At 45.3% G+C, this 24,136-nt stretch overlaps 1 protein-coding gene across 16 annotated transcripts in view; it reads left to right on the top strand.

Moving 5' to 3' along the window:
• The first annotated feature begins 783 nt into the window (after positions 1–783).
• Positions 784–24,136, top strand: part of nrxn1a (neurexin 1a) — a 55,167-nt gene continuing 31,814 nt past the window's right edge. For 2 of the 16 annotated variants that reach the window (XM_047608859.1, XM_047608867.1), the window contains exons 1-7: positions 785–1,091; positions 2,298–3,726; positions 9,158–9,175; positions 9,909–9,938; positions 11,001–11,012; positions 21,559–21,860; positions 22,875–22,898. In XM_047608859.1, the coding sequence (XP_047464815.1) occupies positions 2,994–3,726; positions 9,158–9,175; positions 9,909–9,938; positions 11,001–11,012; positions 21,559–21,860; positions 22,875–22,898 (1,119 nt within the window). In that variant the 5' untranslated portion in view covers positions 785–1,091; positions 2,298–2,993. Of the gene's footprint in view, positions 1,092–2,297; positions 3,727–9,157; positions 9,176–9,908; positions 9,939–11,000; positions 11,013–21,558; positions 21,861–22,874; positions 22,899–24,136 lie in introns of all 16 variants that reach the window. The other 14 variants (XM_047608868.1, XM_047608863.1, XM_047608858.1 and 11 more) reach the window with 14 other exon arrangements.

Genomic DNA, 24,136 nt, shown 5'->3' on the forward strand with positions numbered 1-24,136 from the left:
GGTCATTCAGAAAAATGGCCGTTTTAACCAGCTGAAAAGACACATATCGCCACCTAGTGTGCAGGAGGAGGACATGTTCCCGTCAGTTACTCGATTTTCTTCGTTGCATGTAAACTGGGACAATGATCACATTCAGAAAGTCAGATTTTAAATTAAGATGTGCATGTAAACTCACTGAGTGAGGTGTCCATCTCAAAGGTGTTGGATTACCTGAGGTCAGTGTGTTGAAGGGCCTTCTTCTAAAACACGTTATTAGAAAATGAGGATTTCTTTTAATTGCGGTAATAATGAGCCTACTACAATGTGCCACGTGTACTTTTGGGACATAAAGTGTGTGTTCGGGTGGACGTGTTGTCTGTGTGCGAGAAGACAAACTGGGATGTTTGTAAACCGACGCGGCCTTCTGCTTCCTTTTCATCCCCTCCTTCCCCCCCAACCACCCCGCGGTTCCTTGTCTTTCTTAAGCTGTTGAGAGAGAGAAAGAAATGCCACCGTGGCTGTCACTCGCGGATTTAATCACTCGCCGGGTTCTCGCCTTGTTTTCTGCCTCCGGTAACAGAAAAAAAAAAAAAAAAGAAAAAAAAGAAAAGCGTTTCGGGGTTCGTGCTGGTGGTTTTGTGCGCGCTGTCCAAGGTGCTGCAGCAGCGCGCGGCCCCGCCCCATCCTTCCTCTCTCCCTCTCTCTCTCTCCCTCTCTCTCTCCCTCTCACTCGCACACACACATTTACAGTCTTTCTCGCTCGCGCGCGACCACGTGACGCTCCCTCTGCCGAGTCTCGCGGAGCATCAGACTGCACCTTTTCCTCCTCAGGAGAACGGAGAGAAAGAGAGAGAGAGAGAGAGAGCGCGCGCGAGAGGGGAAAGGAGAGCTAGAAAGAGAAAGAGAGGGAGCGCGAGGCGGAGACCAGCAGCACCTTGTCACCTAGACGCGAGCCGGTGATAGTTTCGTCCCTGCCTCCGGTGTCCGGCTCTATTCGCCCGCCAGGAGCGCGGCTTCTCTCTCCTTCTCTCGCGGATTCAGATTTCCCCTCAAATGGGAAGGAAAATCGATGAGTCGCCACTGTTGCCACGGAACCACAGGATGTGCGCGAGGTAGGTCCGCTTTCCAAGCCTCATATGTGGCTGCACGGGGAGGGAGAGGGGGAGATGAGGGGAGAGAAACCACGGCTGGTTTTGCTTCTTATTTACCGGGGAGAGGCAGTCACCGTTACAGGTGTAATGTCATTTAAATTTTTTTTTTTTTAAACAAACAAAAAAAAAAAAAAAAAAAAAACTAATTAGCCTACAATGTTACCGATTAGCGAAGCTGTAGTTAAAGTGTTCAGGTGATGAGACTGAACCCCCCGGTGTAGTCGAGTAGCGGGTGCTTGAGAGGGGAGGGGGGGGGGAGAAAATGAGAGGAGGTATGGCCGCAAATCGGGAATCGATATTTCAACCGCATTCATTCACCCCGTCTATCAATAACTGTGATGTCGCTTGCGTTTCGCCTCTCGCAGACTCTGAGACTACGTGCAGCCTGCGGTGTATGTGTGTGTGTGTGTGTGTGTGTGTGTGTGCGTGCGTGTGCGAGTGTGTGTGTGCATTTTGCAGCCGGTGTGGGTTTGTGTGAATGTGTTGAACTGTGGAGCAGTTAATTCGGTAAAGAAAAAGCGGGGTGGTTTGAGTCATCCGCCGCAGCGCGCGGTGCTGCTCCCGCTCTTTGTGATGGTTGTGTAGCCATCGGGGTCTTTGACGGTGGCGCGAGACACCCTTACTAATTCCTAAAAACAAAAACAAACAGACAAATAAATCAAATCAAACTCGTCGCGGGAGGTTTAAAGTGCCCCGTTAAGAGGACGTTTAGTCTCGGAATGGTTAAAATACGCTTCATGAGGTTTCAGGGAGTCGCAGGTATGCCACCTTATACAAAATCTCCTGCGGCATGATGGGAGCTCTACTGAGGAGGAGCTGTTTATGTGTGTCTTTGTGTATATATGTGTGTGTGTGACTACGGCCTAGTGTATGTGTATGGCTTAAATCATTATTTCTGGTGGAAGTAGAAATCCAGGTTTCCTAATTCATGATTAGTTTATACGTGTCACAAATTTGGGCCTGTTAATCGTGTGTAATGTGATAATATGATAATGTGTGTGTGTGTGCAGAAAATGCTCAGGAGAGTAATTTGAGAATAACAGCATCCTGGCCTTGTGTATGTTGTGTGCGAGAGTTTGTGCGTCCCTGTTTACGTGTGCTGAATATGAGCGTGTGTGTGTGTGTGTGTGACCCTGGTTGATTGTGTCGTCTCTGTTCTCTCTGTAGGTCGCTGGAGAGAGTGATGACGCGGCAGTGAGAGGCACACATACCTCACTCGCGCACGCACACCCTCTCACACACACACACACACACACACGCAGACACACACACGTACTTGCCCACACACACTTTAAGTCTTGCCCTACTAAGGTAGGGAGGAGGGGGGAGAAAATACTGCTATGACGGTGTCATTTCTCTCCATTACCAGTGTGTGAGCCACACACACACACACACACACACTCATACTCGTACTCCGCGGGGAGTTGCCTGCATGGGGGATAAGGCCCTATCTAGGGCACAGAGATGGAGTTCACATCCTATTTGTTTCGTATCTAACACGCACACACACAAATACACACTCCCGAAAATCGCTTATGTCAGAAGTGAAGAATGAAAGACTGAACGGAGAGCAGACACTGAAGAAGTCAGAGAAGACGCAAGCACCAGGCCGAGGCAAAGAAAGATGTCCAAGTCGCGCTGAAAAGACGGAGGAGCTGTTGTTTAACCCCCCTCCCCGCCGGAGTTGTCGGACCCCCCAGCGTAAAGAGCGCCACCAAGGAAGCAGCGTGCACCTGACACCTACAAGTGTTCCACAAAGTGCCCTACAGTTGTCGCCATGAGCTGTAGGCTAGAGGGAAAAGCTCAGCTCTAGCCTCCATCTACTCCCGTTGTGTGTGTGTGAGTGTGAGAGCGAGTGCGTGTATGAGTGTAATGGCCGTTTGTGTTTGGGCGGCAGCCCCTCTGCTCTTCCTGGGGCTCTGCCTGTGCAGCGTGGGGGGCCATGCCCAAGGAGAAGTCCTGGAGTTCGGAGGCGTGTCCAGCCAGTGGGGGCGGTTCCCCGTGTGGAATGCCTGCTGCGAGAGTGTGCTGAGCTTCAGCCTGCGGACTCACAGCCAAGAGGGCTTGCTGCTCTACCTCGACGACGAGGGATTTTGCGACTTCCTGGAGCTGCTGCTTCTCCACGGCCACCTCCGCCTGCGCTTCTCCATCTTCTGCGCCGAGCCGGCCGAGCTGCAGTCGGGCGTGGCGGTGAGCGACGGGCGGTGGCACGCGGTGCGTGTCAGGCGGGACTGGAGGAACACCTCGCTGGAGGTGGACGGACGATTGGAGGGATGGGCGGAAGTGAAGAGTAAGAGAAGAGACATGACGGTGTTCAGTCACACCTACATGGGCGGGTTGGCGCCGGAACTCCACTCCTCGCCCCTGCGTCTCACCTCTTCTTCGGTGCGGGAATACCCCGCCTTCCGTGGCTGGATCACGGCGGTGAGCATCAACGGCTCGCTGGTGGTGCTGGACAGCTCGGAGGGCGTCACAATAACAAGTGGCTGTGGGCCAGACCACCAGTGCCAGAACGGAGGAGTGTGCAGTGTGGTCAACGACCAGGCCGTCTGCGACTGCTCCGACACCGGTTACCAAGGCAATGACTGCAGCGAAGGTAAGGCCCAAAAACCATGCTGACCCATCATCTCATCATTTGCATATATACACATACACTTCAGTAAACACATGCACATACATTTATTTTTGTGGATGCAGATATATCCAAATTTATACCACCAAATACAAACACCAGGCGCTTCAATGGATTTTCTTTTCTCATTCACAACTTCTTTCTGTTGCTGTGTACTGTACGGCCTTCACAAACACACTGATTGTTGCTTTATATTGATTTCGTATGTCTTGCAAAAGTTTAGTAGGTTCCCCCCTGAAACCCAGAGGTAAGCCCCCACTCCCAAGAAGAGCAGTCAGTGTAGAGAAAGTGGAGCCGAGAGCTTGAGCGCATCTGTTCCGTGCTACGTTCAGACTGCGAAGCTTTAGACTTTAAACAAATTTCTGAAAAACCTGCTGAAAAGCCGTAAACATGGCTGGCAAGCTTCGGAGGGCTCAGTTGGTGTATTTGGCAAAACACAATAACTATATAGATCCGTTATGGATGTGTTTGTTGGCTCTTGTTGAGAGACTTTAATTGGAACTGGGCTAAGAGGCTGGAAATCAGTGGCTGTTACATGGCTGACACCTGGCTGCCTGTTGTTAATGGATTTACATTGATTGTAGATGGCCTCCAGAGGTACCATGCATAGGGTGCTGAAATGATGTGCGCACAGTCTATTACCTGCCATTAATTAATGGCCTGTTAAGTTTGTGCTCTGTTTGTGTTTGTGTGATTGTGTGTAGGATGAGTTTTTTTTGTGTCAGCGGTGTTATCTTATCCTCCAGCATAAACAAGAAGCGGTGCGACTATAATCAGTTGGAAGTATGGACCAGAGAGGAGGAATTATTTAATATTTAAACTCTGCAAGAATACCCGTATATATAATACTGCCATTTACGCATTTTGTAAATTGTGCCACTATACAGGGTGGTGTAATGACGACCATTACAACAATAAGCTGCTTAATGAACTTGAGTACCTTATTTTGGCCGATTCTGGAAAGGCTTTCATTTCCCCATTGTCAGGCTGTGCTTCAGTCCATTAAGAGCAAATCTGCATTCTTAATCAATAGCTTTCTAAAGTGCAGTATGTTTTATTCCCTTTTTTTTATTTCCATCAAAGCTACCTTTCAGCTTTGTGCCAGGAATAGATTTTTTTTTTTTTTTTTTTTTTTTTTAAGGCACAAATACATCTGTCAAAAATGGCAGAGTGGCCTTGGTGCTTGGCCACCGTTTGTCACCAGCATGACCTTCCACCCAGCCCAGCACTACTGCCAGCATCACACATCCCTTTAGCCACCCACCATAATCACACCCTAGCATTTAGTGGACAGTGGGATGGTCTAGGTTTCCATGGAGACAAGGCTAATAGGGAGACTTCATGCCAGGAGTGTTGCTTCATCTCCGCTCTTCCTCTCCTCCTCCTCCTCCTCCTCCTCCTCCTCTGTATCCTCCACTCCTGCATCTCCTGTAGTGACTTCAGGCATCACAAATCTGCTGTATTTAAATTTTTGTGGTGGTGAGCGCGTATCTTTGTATTCTTAATGTAGAAGGCGTCCGAATTCACCATGCAGGTGTGGAAGGTATTGTTGCTTGTGCATAATCTTTTCCGGTGCTGAATAATAATTAATAATTAAATAGTTATTTTTGCTCAAAATGCAATAAAAATTCAAATGCAAATTTTGCCATATATGATATGAGTCAACAAGGCATTTTTAGTTTCATCCTTATACTTAAGCTACTTATAGAATGTGAGATTTGCTGCTTCTCTCAAATTCTATCACTGCAAATTGAACATATCTGAATTCTGGACTGTTTGTCAGATAAAACAACAATTTGGAGATTTTGAATGTTTTTTTGTAATTACATAAAAGAAATGACTAGGTATAAAATAAATGACAGACTTGTCAATAATAAAAACAGCCTTTATTTGCAGCTCTGGTGCTTGCAGCTGCACGTCGTGCGTCTGTGCATTCAGGAAGTGACAGGTGAAGCTATGATCAGCACTCTGCACAAACTCAGTGTTGCACTCAAAACTGTGCGTGTGTGTGATCCCAGCCGGTCTAATCCAGTCTTCTGATTTTTTTTTAGTTAGGGCAAAGTGGGAGACACATGCAGTGTTGATGCACACATACCTGCTCAAACACACGTACCGCCAAACATACAACTCCGTAATTAGTCACGTCAGGGGGTGCAGCCATTTTGCAAGCGGTTCCTCAGTCACCACATATAATTCCTCCTTTGGACCGGCACTTATTGCTCAACAAGAGGCTGTTTCTACCCTTTAAGAGGATGTTTTATATTCTGAGATACAGACCGGCATTTCAGTTTTGAGTGAAAAGAAGACTTCAGTATAATAATATTAAAATTTTCTTCCCAGCTTTAGATAAAACATATTAGGGTTTATTCTTGGTTTGGTTTTTGGAGAGAATGAAATGGAGATTGAACTTTGGATTATGCACTAACTGTCCTTTTGAGTCTTAGTATAAGGATGTATCTCACACTAGGTCTGGATTAAAAATATATATATGTTTTCTAAATCTATCTAATCTTGTTTTGAAAGATTCAATATCGATTCATAAAATCCTCCAATAAATTTTTTAAATGCAAGCTATTTCCTGCGTAATGCGTTGTTAGAAATTTTGCTGCAGCTTCCTGAGATTGATTTTGTGCAAGATACACAAGATTAGTCCAAGTGTAAGAGTTAAAACATGAGTCTGAGATTTAATAAGTGTGACAACAGAGCAAAGCCATATGCGAGATGTGCCTCGGGAACCAGCGACAAAATCTCTTTTAATTGTTTTGAAAATGAAATATCTCAAAATGAACAAAAAAAAAATCAAAGAAAATTAATCAAATTGAATTGGGAAATCAATAGAGACACTCAGATTGGTATTTCACAAGTGTCTTTTATCAGATCCACATGTCAGAGTTCCTGTAGGGCTCAGAGTGCGATGGTGGAAATTGAGAGAAGCTCAGTGGCTGATTTAAAAAGCTTTACTCGTGTCTTTTCTTTAGTGACTCCCTGCCAGTGAAATTATAGACATCCGTTCTGGAGGCAAATTCAAGAGATGAAGCCTCTACCGAAAAAAAAAAGCAGCTTTTGAGAGCCTGTTGACAAAAACATAAATCTTGGAAAGAATGCAGCAACGTCTTAAGAGTATTTCCGATGCTTATTTCTTTTCTCAGACCTCTCTGATTCATGTTGCACAATCTCTGTAAACACAGTAGCTCAGAGATACAGGAAGGTACGAGAGCAGAGCTGAGTAGCTGAGATGTTCTTTGGTGGATGGATAAAAATTTTCAAAGCACTGTTTTTTTTTTTATCTAATTTTTTTTTTTTTTTTCTTAAATCCAGTCCCATGCAAGTGTTGTTCTTTTTGGTCTGACGAGACGCAGGCTCACAGGGAAATGTCCAACTACAGGATGTGCAGGCTGATTTAATATTCCTGAATTGGTATCACTACTAGAAAGTAACTGTTACCAACCTATATGTGTCAAGAAAGATTGAATTTCAGGTGAACCAGTGCCTTCAGCAGAAAAACAAAGTTTTTTATTTGAGAGTTGTTTCGGAAAAGGCAAAGTTATGTGTTTAAGATTCACCTCTTACAGGTCTTTTGAAATGTTTGGGTTATTCTTAAACCAGCAGCTGTGCAAGTTTCATGGAAGCGAGGCCAAGTTGTCCTGATTTGAACGTGCCCTGTGTGTGTGTGTGTGTGTGTGTGTTGTTCTTGTGCAGCTCATTTCCAGGAGTCCTGTTTGAAGTGAGCCCGACACAAAGGAAGTTTTGACTGATAATGTTAGGAGATTTGGAAAAGTTTGAATCTAATGTTGGACCTGTGCCATCTAGGAAGAGCAGAGCCAAAACAGATCTGGTGAAATCCCTGTGACGTGAAAAGGGCTTTAACTAACCAAAACAATTGTGGTTCTTTTGCAAAAGAATCCTATTGTGATTCACAAGCAAAAAAAAAAGAGAAGAGAGTGTGACAGTCTTTGCACTTCAACACAACCTCGTTGAAGCTGCACGATAAAGCTCTGAGATAAAAATTATAACTCTAAGTCTGCTATGAATCTTTAATACAGAGTGAATATACTCTGCGAGAGGAAGAATTGATCACCAGGAAGCCAGGAATAAGCAATTTGGCTGCGACAGTGTTAGTTTCTGTACATATTTACAATTACTCAACATCTTCAAGTCGTACAAATGATCCATTCTTATTCTTATGTTTTTGCAGATTTGTGACAAGCTCGGAGACATTTGCAAAGCAATATGATGCTATTTACTGTAGCTGTTTTCCCCCCCAGAAAGACTGCAGCATATTACATATTTCATACCAGCGTGAGGAATGAGCTATTTATGAGGGTTTTGTTCCAAAGCACATCAATATGTCAGCGTTGGAGAAACATGATTATGTGAGATATGCAGAATATAGAAGTAGTAAGTGAAGGCAGTTTGAGCCGGGGCTATGCATAAATGTAATTACTGTCTAAGCCATTTTGCCCTCCAGTGAAGGCAGAGTGAACCTGGCTTGTTAGGCCTGGCCTGGCTTGCATTGTCCTTGAGGGCAAATCGCTGTTAGCATGCTAATGGCTCCACCTGTTTCTGCCATGCTACTAGCACAAGGGCAGAGGCAAGGAAGCACTGAGATGAGCGCACAGCTCGAAATACACACACACACACACACACACACACACACACACACACACACACACACACACACACACCTACAAACACGCACAGAATCTTCTACATGCACACGAACACACACACACACACACACTCTGTCTCAGTACTGAACCATGCATGCCCCTTGTCTTCCTGCACTGCTAATCCATCCCTACATGTTTACCCTGCTATTTCACATCATTATTACTGCCATAGTCAACATTAGTGTGTGTGTGTGCGTGTGTGTATGTGTGAAAGGCAGAGAGAGTGCGCGAGAGACTGTGGGAGTGAATGCGTGTGTGTTGCATGCTTTCTGTCGGGGGGCTCTTGGGAGAGGAAACGGCTACGAGGTAAGTTCTGGGGTAAACGGCTCTTGAATCCAAACCTACAGGTAGGAATGTATATATACATATATATATATATATATGCCAACACCACCCCCTACCCCCCTTCACGCTCTGTACCTACAAGTCAGGGTGGGTATATGTTTGTCTGTGCGCATAGGTATTTGTATTCGTGCACACGCGGAGTCACACAGAGAGAGAGATTGTTTCATTTCTTATGTATGGACCAACCTCCGTTTCGGCTACCAGTGCAGCATGGTATCCATTGTGACGATTGCGTGGACTTTGCATGTACGTATGTTGCCACGGTAACCCTGGATGGGTGTGCATGTACAGTAAGTAGCCATGGTAACCCAAGGGCTGAGCATGCATGTTAATGAATGTCTGTCTCTTTCTCTTCTCGCCCGGCCGCGACACCCTTCCAGAGCACAGCTACACCCCAGGTAGGTTGTACTCTCTATCTATCTATCTATCTATCTATCTATCTATCTATCTATCTATCTATCTATCTATCTATCTATCTATCTATCTATCTATCTATCTATCTCTTCTTTGAATTCCCCTTTATATTGTTGTTGGATTTATGAACACATCTTTACTTTAGCTCTGTAGTCACCTTATTACTCTCGTCCCTTTTACATCTTTTCCACGTCAGTTTTGTCCTTCCCATTCTTCTCTCTGGCCTTTGTTATTCATTACTTTCTCCGCTGTGGAAATCCGGTACTATTAGGTAGCTATGTAGCTGTGTGTGGGCATGTAGGGTTGGTTGCTGATACGTGGTAAGTACTACATCCCATGTGCTATCGTCTGAAGTGGCTCCCGGCTCAAGGTTGCATAGACGCAGGCATAGACATAAATATGGTAACGGCAAACTGCATACGACCCTAGTTCATGGCTGTGTGCAAACGTCTGTGTGCGTGCTGCCTGTTTGTGAGTAGGATCGATTGCCTACGATAAGTAAGTGTCTCCAAATTTACAAGGTTTCTGTATAGTTCGGGTGACTCACGCGCCCACGGAAACACACACCGACACAGACGACTCTAGCCTTCAACCAGCATGGCGATGACAAACCGCTGTATCACAAAAAACACATATTTGAGACACACGCACACACACATTTCACTTCACGCCCCATAATCCTTTGCTGTGCTGACTGTGCTCTTGTCTTCTTTTAAGGTCTGGCACACCTGATGATTGGCGACCAAGGTATGGCCCCTTCTTACTTCACTTCCTGCTGTCCTCTGCTATACCATCATCCCCTACCTCCTTACTCCCCCCCCCCCCACACACACACACTTAAAACTCCTTCAAATCCCCTTGTACCCCTTCCCCATCTCATCCCCACCTGGCGCGGGAGGAAGTTGTCTCTCTAGGCACTGAACTAAGGTCAGTTTTTGTTCTGTGAATTACAAAAAAAAGAAAAATACAGTTTAACCAGAAATGGACGGTTTTCAGTTAACTAAGAAACATGGATTAAAAGATTGTTTTGATTTTTAGCGATGAACCTGAGAGCAACTTCTGCTAAGATATATGCATTAGTTGTGTGGCTGCTGACATGGGAGGGAGTAACGGGGGGAGGGGGGGGTGTACCGTAGACGGCTGCTGCTGCTTGATGGCGCTTGGCTGGGTTAAACTTGGCGGGGCTCCACGGACTCGGAAATGGAGCTAAGGGCTGACTGACCGACTGACACCATGGATGGTTTGATTTGGTCTTTACTCTTCCACCCCATTTCGTTTTCTCGCATCCGTGTGTAAGATTGAGGGGGGGGGATGTGAGCACTGTGTATTATGTGTGTGTATACGTACTTGTGCACAGTGTATACATCCGCGTGCATGTGTGCTTTTTTTTTTTTTTTTTTTTTTTTTTACAACATCAGGGTTTGATCAGTGACTCTGGCAGTTTTCACAGTAACGCTCATCCGCATTCCTCCATGGCTTCTCTGCGGCTCTCAAGCATGTCTCGTTTCAGCCGTCGCCGGCGCTCACATGGGCTCCCACTCACACGCCGGTGAGCGCATGTGATTCTGAGCAGATGTTCCCGCAGTGTATAAAAGCAATGTTGTTATGCCTCCACACGTAATTTGTCCCGTTTTTTTTTTAAACAACCTAAAAAACAAGCTCCACTGGTTTGCTTTTTTTTTGGGAATTGCTCTCTGATGACCAAAAACTCACAGTGCCACCTCTCTCTTCTTGCCCCTTTTCTCTTTTCCTTCTTTGTTCCCGCCCTCTTTCTCAATGTTTGGAACACCCCCCCCTCTGTGATTTTAGGCAAGCATGGAGGTACCCCACTGATTTATTTTTATTTTATATATATATATATATATATGTGTACGGCTAATGGACTGTTCTGGGTGGTTTTAAACCTAAATGCATTCACAGGCTCCTGTAATGTAGACTTTTTTTTAGAACGGTTCAGCTTGAAATTCTTATTTGCGGTAAATTCAAATGTTTCATTCTCCATGCGGTAAGGTAAGCTGTTGTGTGTGCGAGCGTGCTCGGGCTTAAGCGTGCATGCGTGGAAATGAATAGAAGCTCCGGTCTGCTGTGCTTTTCGAAAAAAAATCCGAAGGTAGGTGTTTTGCTCGATCGGTCGTCTCTGCATGACGCTGATGAATACACTGATTGGTCCACACGAGGACAGGCCCGAGCGTGACAGGCTGATCTGCATCTATTGTGCTCTTTGATTGGATGAGAGAAGACATGATGACGGCTGTCTCCCATTGTGACAGGGCCTCTCTGTATTCGCTGAAATGTGCTATTTAATGAAATGTTCATCCAAGCTCGTGGATAGAAATATCTTGAAGGGAGAACAAATGATGTCGTCAACCGCCTATCATATGAGGCATCTCTATTATGACAAGTATATTTCTATCTGAGCTTTTTTTTTTTTTTTTTTGCTGCTGCTGTTTTGATTGCTAAATAAACTCCCACTGCCGAAGTTTCCGCCTTAAAATGTCTGCCATGAATCATCCAGGTGGCAGGGAAAATTTAATTGCTTCATCTGGCTTATGCTCGGCATTTTAAATCACCTACTTAAGAACCGACATGCATTAACATATGTTTCCGGCATTATTACACAACGTATTTAGCGTATTTGCGTATAGTGGATGCCCTCACTATTACGGGCGCTCGGATTGTGATAGGCTGAAAGTAGCGCTGCGCCTTTTGTTATTTTTCCCTTTTCAACCTTTGATGTCTCTTTCAGAAACTCGACACATGAAAAAAGCGGTGTGCGCGCGTGTGTTTGTGTGAGTGTGTTTTTTGCTCTGCATACTGAGATGTAAAGGCTGTCAAATGGTGCAGACGAAGCCTAGCTTAGGTTAGCTCAGCGTAAAGAGGCTTTTTGAGGAGCCGGCAAAGCTGAAATGAGTTTCTTTGAGGGGGCGGATTGGGTATGGGGAGGGGTGTCTTAGAAAGATATATAGTATGTGTGTGTGTGTGTGTGTGTGTGGGCTGGAGAAATTGTGAAAAAGAGACTGTGCCTGTGAGAGGAGAGCTAAAGGAGAGAGTGATAGAAGGAGCAGAGAGAGGGAAAGAGGAAGCGAGCGAGAGATAAAGTGAGTCGTCTCCTCTCCTGTGATGTAGAGCGACTGCCTGTATCTGCAAAGGGACAGCGGTGCTCCCGTCTGCCCCGCCTGCCCAGTCATTCTCCGAGGGACATCAGCCCTGATGGGAAGCCCTGGACCTTTCCCCTCCTCCATAAAAACACAGTTATCATTCTCCCTGGAAATGATACCCGCAGATCACTAATCACTTTGAGTGGGTGAAAATGCACGAATTGTGGGGGAAGAAAGAAAAGACGGAGCCAAATTGGATTTTCATAAGTATCGAGCAGCCAAAGTAAGAAGGGGGGGGGGAAATGGATTTTTTTTTTTTTTTTTTTGAGAAGTATTGAGCAGCAATAATCTGGATGGAAAATGTGCTTAAAGCCAAGTAGCAGATTTTGCCCTTTTCTCTTCTCTCTGTCTGGCCGAGAATAGACCGTGAAGGGTTCCGGGTGAATGAGTGACTGTAGATTCTGAATAGGATTGAGGAGTGGCTCTCGGATGTAATTGGCAGTTGTTGGCGCTTGTTTATGTTATTTATATGTTCTTAGAGCTCCGAGGCAGGTTGAACACTTAATAAAGGTTTGTCTGCACGCACGTCCAAGTGTTCTCGATATCAGTCCGACAATCTATGCACAACGTAGACAAGTGGTCAGCCTCGCTTGAAGTGACCTTTAAAGACGCCCGTACGTGAACGGACGGACAAACAGACACACACACACACACACACACACACTCGCGCACAATAACCTTTAGAGAGTGCCCGCTGAGTAGGTGAGTGAGTGTGTGTTCAGTGTAAATATGCATGAGTAAGGCTGCCTGCACATATTCTTCACGGTCAGTGGATGAAGGCAGGAGGGGGAGCGAGGTGTGCGTCTGTATGTTAGCACCCGTGTGTGTGTGAATGCATGAGTGTGTGTTCAGGGGAGGTGGATTGTGAGTCATCACTTGTGACTCATAAAGCGTCGGCAATCAAAGCGGCTCATTTTAACACATTGTCTTATTGCAAAAACACACAGATGGACGCGCATTCCACTCAATTGTCCTCTTTAGTTTCTCGTCCCTCCGTCCCCCCCCTCTTTTGTTCTCGCGTATTTTGTGCTTTTCTCACAAACACACACACACACAAACAAAAAACACAGTGGACGAGCTCCGTGCTGACTCCGCCATATGTGGGGTTGGGAGTGGTAGCAGACGCCAAGACAAGAGGAACCAGTCAGTACCAGCAAAGTACAGCATGTCTCCTACCTCTTACTCATCACCCTCTAGGAGTCCTAATAATAAATCGCACAAGGACTGATTATTTTCCAACAAATCCCACTGAATCTAAATTAAATAATTTAAAAAAAAACATATTTTTTTTGTCAGTTTAATTACGCCGCTTGAATAATTCCCAAACTCATGTCACTCTGCTGTTTTAGGTGGTAAATGTTTTGCTGCTGATCAGAAAATGAATCAGCAACAATTGGAATCATTTATAAACGACGTAAATTGCTTTTAACAAAACGCGGAACTTTCAGGTTCTCTAATGTGCAGTTTTGCTCTTTTCATTTAGCTTTTATATCATTTAACAACTGAAGAATGAGTACTTATATAAATTAATCTAGCGCTTATTTGTTTTGACTCCTAAATGACAGAAAAGACAACACTATGATGTCATGTGCGTTGTTATGTCTGACAAAACACCATATATTCAATTCATGAATTTATCTGTGTTTAACATGCTCATGTAGACCTTTATACTAGTTGTTCGCTTTTTTTCCCCTTTGCAGCTTGTGATGCTTTTGATTTGATCATTTTAAAGACTAAACCATGAAAATCAGTGAAAACAGTCGCAGCACTTTCAGAAATCAATAAAGGAAGTCGCCTCACATTCATGCCCGTAGACACACTCAAACTGTTTGTCTGGCTTCGTTAACGCAGAGTCATCACATAATAATCAATTTCCCATATTACAGCTTACGTTACCCACGCAAAAACTCCCCGAATATTACTGGCCTTCCATACATTTGTGCATCTGCTCCCAAAAGGCTTTGCGTCAAATCATGTGGCGCACGGTATAATTGTCAATGAAAGATATTTGTCAGAGGCGCATTAGCCACAGTTGCTGTAATGCTTGCATAATTTAGCAAAAAAAAAAAAAAAAAAAAAAAAACGGCCAAGTGAGCAGCGTCCAACTCGAGGTGAGATAGAGAGGCGCTTGGTGTTAAGAGGCAAGTGTCTGCTGATTGGCTGCCTGCCTCTCTGACTGGCATGAATTTGGCTCCCGATGGCCACATCTTGAGCTGTGAAAAAAAATAAAAAATAAAAAAATAAAACACTGTGCCCCCTCTGGTCATCAGCAGTAGAAAAGCAATTGCGGCAAAGTTTTTTTTTTTTTATTGCAAAATGTACAATTTTCCCAGATACCCTCTCCACTAATAGGACTAATTCTGCCTCTACTCTCCACTACTAACACCCATTACAGTACTGTAGTAAAACACTCATTAATTCTTAACACCCATGCAGTTCTTGTAATGAAAGTCACGGCGCCACATACACAGCTCTGCCCCCACATTATCAGGAAGATGCACAGTTGCTGAACTCAATGTGGGAAATGCGCAGCGATCCCAGTGGTAAATGTATACATTTACTGGTAATTGTATGCAATTACCATCCGGTCAGTAAGTGTACACGCGGAGGGTTTTTTCGAACGCTAATGGGGGAACACACGAATCCGATGCATCCTGTAATCTCCCCCAAAAATAAAGACATCAAACGGACTCCCCCGTTCACAGAGGATGAAGGGGAAAGATAGAGCAGAGGCTGGCTGCGAAGTGCGTGAGGGAGGGCAGGAGGAGGAGGGGGTGGGCGGGTAAGGGAGCGCAGAGAAGTGATGGTGAGGAAAGATAGGAGCGTGTTCAGAAAAGTGGGAAAAGAGAGGTGGAAGGAGAAGGTCGGAGACGCGCGGGGAGACAGGGAGGGAGATAAGGCTGCGGCGTTTTCTCAGCGGGAGCGCTGCGTCTCTCCTTGGGCTCCACGAATTGACACAGCCTCACATCAGCCGGGATGGTATTCATCAGCGATGCAGATACACACACACACTCTTTTTTTTTCTTTTTTTTTTTTTTTTTGGAAGAAAGCGAATGAAACAGTCTAGTTGTTGCTCCAATTGTCTCCTACCTGTTCTAGCAATTTCCATTGTGTCTGGACGGGCGCTGAGTGTAGCGGCCCAATTGGCGTTTCACTCCAGTACCCCATCTGGCATTTGAAGTTCATTTCTCTGCTGTTTGCCAAAACAAGAACAAACACACGAGCAAGCGCGCACGCGCACACACACACACAAACACACACACACTCACACACTCATTTGCTAGTGGAACTTGTCTGGCAATACTACGACAACTGAAATAGCCACCGCATTCATTAAAAACCCATTATATTAAGTTCATGAAAAGAGATTTTATGCGCTTGTTATTTGTTAACAACCTGCTGTAAGGGGGTTTCATTAAGTGTGTGCGCGTGTGTGTGTGTGTGTGGCATTGCAGCATGTGTGTGTACATACGTGCAAATCTGGTCATTGTCTTTTGTGGGTTTTATTTAACTTCCATGACTTTTATGTTCAGTGTGTGTTGTTTTTTGTTTTTTTTGCCGATCTCTGATCTGTGGCTGTGCACATGTAGCGCGATGTATGCAAGCGTGCATGTTTGTGTGTGTGTGTGTGTGTGTGCACGCCTGTATGTGTGCGTCTAAAAGGAATGAAACTGACTCTGATCTTATCCAGCTTAAGACAAATACACTGTTCTGCCTGAAGACATTGTCATGGAAACAAGCTGGTTTCCCTGGGTACCGGAGAGAAGGCCATATTCAAGCTAGAGACAGACAGAGGGAGAGACAGAGACAGAGATGAGCTCAGATAAAACCCAACAAAAAGGGACAAGGAGGAAAAGATTGAACGTAACTGCTCATTGTTTAGCTTTGTCTCAGAATTGAATTCGAAGGGACTGATAATATAGTTACGCCCTATTTGTGTTCAGTATCAGCTTTAACTTTAACAAGGTTTACTGTCGGTCAAGGAAAACAGACCCCGTGTCTGTTTGTTATTACTATACATTTAATCATGAAACTTGTGATGGGCATTTTCTTCTGTTGTGTTGTCTAAAAGGCTCCAGATTGATAATATTTTTTTATAATTCAGTTGATTAGAGCTGGGGCTAATGGAGTAGCTGATGAACAGAAAACATGAATCGATCCTGATGATAAGAAAAAATGAAAGATATGAGGTTTCCGGCTTCTCCAAAGCAAAAAAATTTGCTGCTTTTTGTATCGATTTAACGTCAGCGTAACTCATAGCATTTCTCTAACAACAACCAATAGAATTAGATAAGCGAGAAAATAGCTACATGGACACGAAATGAAATAAAGCTCCGTAAATAACCTGAATCGGTCAGTAAGTGCTGCACTAGTTTTACCTTAAGGTCAGCGGCGTCTTTTGTCTCACTTGTTTGTTTTTCCTTTTTGTCTCACATTGGGAACGAATCTCTTCAATTGAACGACACCAGCGACAAAAAAGAAGTGAGAGATTAACGTCGCAGACAACCAATCTGTCACTCGCGTCCTGACAGCAATATCCTCCTCTACACTGTTGCTCCCTTGGCTGCGATGTGATATCCCAATCGGCCTCAAAGCCAGATGCTGTATATCACTGAATAGAGATGAACCGAAGCAGCAGTCGCTGCCTTTAAGTGAACTTGGCTTGTGTGAATTTTCACACTTTAAGTTAATATAGGACCCATGCATACATTAGCATGCATTTGCATGCATCTCCGACACCGGTCATCTATCTGTATACAGTGCGAGTGCATAGTTAATCCACCTGTATGTCATTAAGGGAGGGGTGGGATGCCTTCACATGGGGTGTTTGAGTTTATGCTGTGTGTGTGTGTGTGTGACGTTTTGCATGTGTGGACAGTCTGAGAGGAGCTGATAGCAGAACTGCATGGTGGGCTAAAATCGAGGTGCAGGGGAATTGCAGTGTGCTATCTCCAGAATGACAGGGCTGCCATGATTGAGGCTTGCTACACTAGGATTTAGATACACCAGCATTTTTTCCTCTGTTTCGTCCTCTCAAGCCATCCATCCCTCGCTTCTCTGCCACTCCCTCTCCTTGTCTCATCTTTCTGTCCCTCCACCCCGTCCTCTCTTCCCTTCCATTTTGCACCCCCCCCCCTCACCTCAACGAGTCTCGTCTTTTTTTTTCTTTCGTTATTTGTTCTCTTTTTAAAATTCCCCATATGCATCTTTCCCCTTTCCTCCTACCCTGCCTCTTTTCTTTCCACCCTTCCTCCCTCTATCAGGTGCTGTATAATGTAGGCTCCCCTGATGTGCTCCTAGCCTCCATCCGCCATTTTGATTCAGTACAGCTGTCCATGATAATGTACTGTTCACTCAATCACTCTTTCTCTCTCTCTCTCTCTCTCTCTGTCTCCCTCCCTTTTCCATCCCTCTTCTCTCTTTCCGCGAAACACGCTGTGTGTGTGTGCGTGTGTTTCGCATGCACAAGCACATTCATATTTGAGCCGTGGCCACATGTAACACGCGGTTGCCATGGCGACGACAAATTAGTGCGCGAGACGTTGAGGAGGAGACCCATGAGATAAGACGCAGCCATAAATGACACACACACACAGACACACACGTACATAAAAACATAAAAATCCCAGCGATGTGTGTTTGATCATTGGAGGGGTGGTGCAGTTGCAGCTGGTCCCTGAAGCTGCAACCATCAGATCAGTTATTCTCTGTCTCCCTCCACTGCGTCCCCACAGACTACTTATTCATTACTGTAGTAGTTTAATGATAGCCTTCAAGGTCTAATGCCAATCACCCTCCATCTTTACATTTCTTCCTATTCCCACTGCCCCTATAGCCGCCACACTTCATTTTCTTGCGCATCTCTAACATATTTTCTTGCTTATTTCTGTCTCCACGCATCTACTTCTTCTTCTTCTTCTTCTTCTTCATCCACATATTTTATTTCCTTTCCTTCCCTGTCCTTAACTTAATAAAAAATGTGACCTCAGTGAGATCAACATCCATTTTTTTTTCAACATCTTGAGAAAATGAAAAACATGTTTTCGATCAAATGCAGCTGCAGCTACAGATTATTATCGCTTTTACTTTTTTTTTTCTTTTTCTTTTTTCAAGTAAGCGACTGATGATCGATTCTTAAGTAAGATAAAAAAGCTTCTCTGAACCCAAAAAAAAAATGAAATATTCAGATTGCTTGTTTGTTCCAAACAGTGGTCCTCAAGTCCTTACAATTCCAACAAATATTTCATATTACGTAAACAGCTAATTATCGAGGTCGTCGTCGGTTAATTTGTATTAACCGGTCATAAAAAGCATCAGTAAGTATGCAGCGTTTTCCGCGAAGTCTTCCAAAGATAAACCAATGTGAGAGATTTTTTTATTTCTTATGTTTTATTCATACAATGTAATTTAATCAGGTGGTGTCGTTAAGATCAAGGTTTGTTTTGCGAGCGAGATCTGGGAGCAAAGAAAAGCGTTCTGCGCTCAGAAGTTACAGCTAAAACTGAAACAATATCACGATCCAAACCGAACATGAAATAACAAGAATATTTTAGAGGCTGTTTTCCCCCTTTTCCCCCCTTTCATTTAAACGTTCCTCCCTCTCTCACCTCATTCTCCGGCTCCCTCCGCTTTGATCGACAGTGCTTTCCACAGGATGAAGTGTGACATGTGGTGTGTATGTAAGTGTCTGTCTCACTGTTTACTCTGAGCTAATACTGACTCACTCCATTAATCTGAGCTACAACAGATCCACTCCAACCTGCCCACTTGAGAGAGCGCGTGTGTGTGCTTTTTGTGCGTTTCAGGTGTGTCCACGCGTGCACAACGCACACGGCCTCCTTTACGGTCGTTACACCCAATACGCGTGTCCCCCCCCCCCCCCGTCTGATTTGTGCGTGCACGTGTGCCTCTCTTGTGCGTGCGGTGAAATAGAACAAGGAGTGAGTGTTTGCGGGGGCCGGAGCTTCCAGATCGATGCAGAGATGCTTTATGTGCTCCTGTCTGCTCTAATGACATGTCTGTAAATTAGCAACAGAATGCTGGAGCACCACACTGAAACCTAATGGCACCTCTGTAAATTACTGCTAGAATGCTGCTGGACGGCTGCGTGTGTTCTCATTGTGAATAACTCGCACCCCCCCCCCCTCCCGTCCCTCCTCGCTCCGCCACCTTATCTACATTTGTCTGCGTGTGTGTGTGTCATTGAATATGTGTGATTGTGTTAACGTTCGTGGCTGTTCTTTCTGTGTATATTTGTGTGTGTGTGTGTGTGTGTGTGTTTTTTGTGTGTGTGTGTGTGTGTGTGTTCCTCCCTCCTCCTCGCTCTCGCTGCTCTCAGTAAAGACTAGCCCGAGGCCCTGAGTTGGTAATAGCTTTTCTGACAGCAATACACCAATATTTACAGAGACCAGCACCCACCCACACCCCTGCACATTTCATGCACACATTAAAAAAAAAAACAAAAAAAAAAAAACATATATTGGCCCGTGCACACGTACACTTTCAAATGCCTGAATGCAAAGTTGCACGCACTCTTTTCCTTTCCGATGTGGGCGCACACACACACACACACACACACATGCGTGTGCACGCTTAATTAACGTGCTGGGAGGGAACGAATCACTCACTCGGGGGAACTCACACACATCACATACGTGCCGGCAAACAACGTGTTGTTTCGCGCTCGTATATTGGCATTCGCACTTTGGAATTTTTTTTTTTTTTTTTTTTTTTTCATGCAAAAGAAGCAAAGTACGACCATTTGCCACAATCGGTCTTTGAGTTGTGATACATTCTCGCTTTTTCTCCTTCTCATTGTTCGCTCGGCGCTATATTCAGTCAAGTGCGGACGATTCCATTTCAACACTGCTCTCTCCCTGTCTCTCACCACCTTAATAACCTATTACACTTCAGTCTATTCATTATGTGGCAACCCCCCCCCACTCCACGCACCCCCCACCCAGCGGTTCCCCATCGAGTGTCTGCTTTGCTCCGGCTTCTCCCGGCGTGCGTCAAATTCCCCCTCTTTTCTCCTCGTAAACTACAAGATGGTGGTTGTGCCAGAGGCTGCGCAGAGCAGAGGAAAAAAAAAAAGAGGCCAATGAGATGTGCGGGAAGGAACGGTGGCGCGAGGCCAGGAGGGAGGTGTGAGACGTATGGGGATGTTTGGTGAGGAGAACATTAGCGTGGATGAAGAGGAAGGGTGACGCTGTAGGGGGAGGGGTGTGAAGGAGACAGATAACGTCGCCCCTGCTTGTTTGTGCCAGCACAATGGTATGATCGTTTCTGCATGCAGATGTGTGTGTAGGTGTGCATATTTGTTCCTGTGCTGGCTTGTGGATATGGTCTGTGTGTGTGTGTGTGTGTAGGTGCAAGAGAGCAGATAAGTGAATGTGAGCTTAAGAATGATGGATTGCAAAACCTTGGTCTAGTGTCCTTGGGGGTCACTGAGGGTGCGCAAGGTAAGTTGCTATTGGCCGCCTGCCTGTTACTCTGAATTGTAATTGGCCACTCCTGCCTGCTTTGGCTGCCATGACGCTTGCAGGCTGCCGTTCTCCATCTTCCACCATCGGTGTTCTGCCGTCCAGCCCAAAACCCGAACCTCTACTCCGGCCGCACATATACGTACAGACACTCACACTTTACTGGCGTTTCCCAAACATCATGAAATGAGCCATGTTGTCAAACAAGTCCACACCACTTCAGACTGCCAGCACAGCTGTTCTCTCAAAAGAGACGGCGGCAGGTTTCATAACGAGTTCGGAATGCTACAGACTCACGACTGTCTCTGTCGCATCCACACTGTTTAATCTCTAACCCACATGACTGATCAAAGCTTGTTTACACACCACTCCACGGTGCGATTAGAGGTAGGGAAGGAAGTGTTTCTTCCAAGCGCTGGCATCAGTGCGGCTTTGCTTGACAACAACATCTGCAACATCTTAAACAATAAGTTTTGTAGTGCACATCCGAATCAAATTTAAACAGGCCCGGCTGAGCTTTGTTTCATTCGGCTGCCTCTGATGAACACCCACTATTTTATCATCTTCGAGCGTTTTGTGAAGAGCTGTGTGGGAAGAAGCAACATAGCTTGGATTTTGTACTAATCATTATGATGAGTGTAACGGTTCCACTCTTCTTTGTTTTGTTTTTTTTCCTTCTCTGTTTCCTCCCCCTCTTCCTTTTCCACCTCTCCCTCTCCATCTCAGCTCGGGAGGACTTTGTCGCAACCTTCAAGGGCTCTGAGTATTTCTGCTATGACTTGTCGCCCAACCCCATCCAATCTAGCAGCGATGAAATCACGCTCTCCTTCAAGACGCTGCAGCGAAACGGCCTGATGCTGCACACTGGCAAGAGTGCCGACTACGTTAACCTGGCACTCAAGAACGGTGCCGTGTCACTTGTCATCAACCTCGGCTCTGGGGCCTTCGAGGCCTTGGTGGAGCCCGTCAACGGCAAGTTCAACGACAACAGCTGGCACGACGTCAAGGTCACCCGCAACCTGAGACAGGTAACCAGACAACAGGAGATGGAGGAGGGAGCGGCTGCGCAGAGAGGAGGATTTGACAGAATTTGTTTTGATATTCTTAAGGCTTTAAATATAAAAAAAAAAAGAAAGAGACAAAACAACAGCAAGTGCTGGATGAACGAATGAATGGAAGTCTTAGCAATCAACTTAATTAGAACTGGACTGAACTACAATTTAAAATAATTCTACATAAGCTGTCAAATAATTTAATGTTTTAGATCTTTGCACTGACCAACCGTGAATTCTAAAACCTTCAACCAGAAAAATCACGCGATGGACGTAGACTGAGTGACTACGACAAATGGTTAGACTGTTAGCGTAATAACTGACAGATTAATCAAATGACCATGTTTGTTAGTTGCAGCATTAATTCTGATTCCTTGTTAAATAGTTTTCAGTGTGTATTTGACTCCCGTGAACCACAGTGACTGCTGCGGATGATCCGGGGGCAGCGGGCAGCTGAGAAAAGACTATAGTCCGCAGCAGGAAACTAATCAATGTAGAAGCTACGGTCAGTGGTCTGTTGTCCAACTGCAGTGATGCTGTGGTAGTAAGAAAATACCTGAGGTTTTGGTCTTAGTTTACAGTGGGTTAACCACCAGACCAGCACTGCTTTCCGCTCTAGGTGAGTGCTTTTTCAAATTGTGTGTGTGTGTGTGTGTGTGTGTGAGCGTGAGCGAGCGCGTGAATGAACGAGAGCGAGAATGAACTAGAGAGCATTGAGGGTCACTCAGGTGCCCGCAACCTACCTGTGCCCTGCCTCTACCGTTTGCCTGTCTGTACTACTAACTACTAACTTTACTAACCTGCTAGTGAAACTAACCACCATCCATGGAATGATTCATACTACTAACCTAACCTGTGCCCTTCTCCTAGCGAAACCACTCCAACCAACCTACTAACCTCACCAGAGGCCTTCTAGCTTTCCTTTTTTTGTTCCCGAAGTTGTTCTGTTCACAGTTTTTTTGCTTTCCTTTCTCCCCCTTTCCTACAAAGCACTCAGGCATTGGACACGCTATGGTAAACAAACTCCATTGTTCGGTAGATATCATTCTAATTGTTTCTTAGTTTGGGTTTGCCCCGTGTCTATTTCCTTTTGAACCATAGACATCAAAACTAAACCAATAAAAGGATAAATGCGGTTGGTAATCTTTTACGCTTAAAAGCCCCCCGTCCCCACCTTTCCTTGCCAACCACTTTTTGTTTTTCTTTAAATCCTCCCCCTTCCCGTATCTCTACCGTTTTTTTCACCCCATCAATCTGTGACTGACATGTACAGTAGGCGTGCACTGATTGGCTCATCCCTCACCTGCACGCAAATGACGTGCCCCCACCCCCACCCCGTCCTCCTTCCTGCATGGCGTGAAACGGAAACCCCCTCCCCCCTTCTCTGATTGGTCCCTAAAGCGGATGGAGAGATTCCTCCTTCCCTTCTTTTTTAATTCTTTATTTTCCGTTGCTATTTCTCGTCCTCCACACTGCCACTGCATGTTCTCCATGGTGCCTCTGATTCATCCTGCTCCCTGTTGACGTCTGTTTAAAAACCCACTGCGTCCTCTTTGCCAGCGGTTGCATGCAGAGAGAGGACCAGGCCGCATGTTTTTTATATTTTTACGTGAGTGTGTGCGTGGAATGAGCTGTAACCCATCTAACACCCGTGTGTGTGTGTGTGTGCGCGTGCACCACCGATATCCGTTTGTTCGTCCGTGTGTGTCATCTCATTTGGACTCGCTGATCTAACAAACCTCCCCCAAACCACAAACTAACTAACACCATCATCACAACTCACCCTAACAACACACTAACATGACATCATCACAACTACTAACAGCATCGCAACCATTGACCCTAACCTCAGCAACCCAACACAGCTTGGCCTGACACAAGTAACACTACTGTGGCTGCCAGCCGTGCGACAACTAACAACTACTAACAGCTACTAACAAGTAAATAGCACTAACATCACCTGTATAGCACGAAGATGCCTGCGGAGACTTACTAACACCTGCCTGGCTGGGCGAGTTTGCCTGGGAATGATAAGCACTGTCAGTGAGAGGGAACCAATTGTAGTGGGAAAGTAAAGAGCCCACAACCTTTATGAGCAGCTGAATATGGTCAGTAACGTACGGCAGAATATCAGAGTGGTAACGCACCACTAATTGCGACTTACATGTGACAGCATTGGATATCAGTGACAGCTAAAAGCCCCTATACAGGCTATTACACAGCAGAATGGGCAGATTAAATTATGAGAGCAC

Source organism: Mugil cephalus, chromosome 16 (genome assembly GCF_022458985.1).
Source record: "Mugil cephalus isolate CIBA_MC_2020 chromosome 16, CIBA_Mcephalus_1.1, whole genome shotgun sequence".
In the NCBI taxonomy this organism is placed as follows: Eukaryota; Metazoa; Chordata; class Actinopteri; order Mugiliformes; family Mugilidae; genus Mugil; species Mugil cephalus.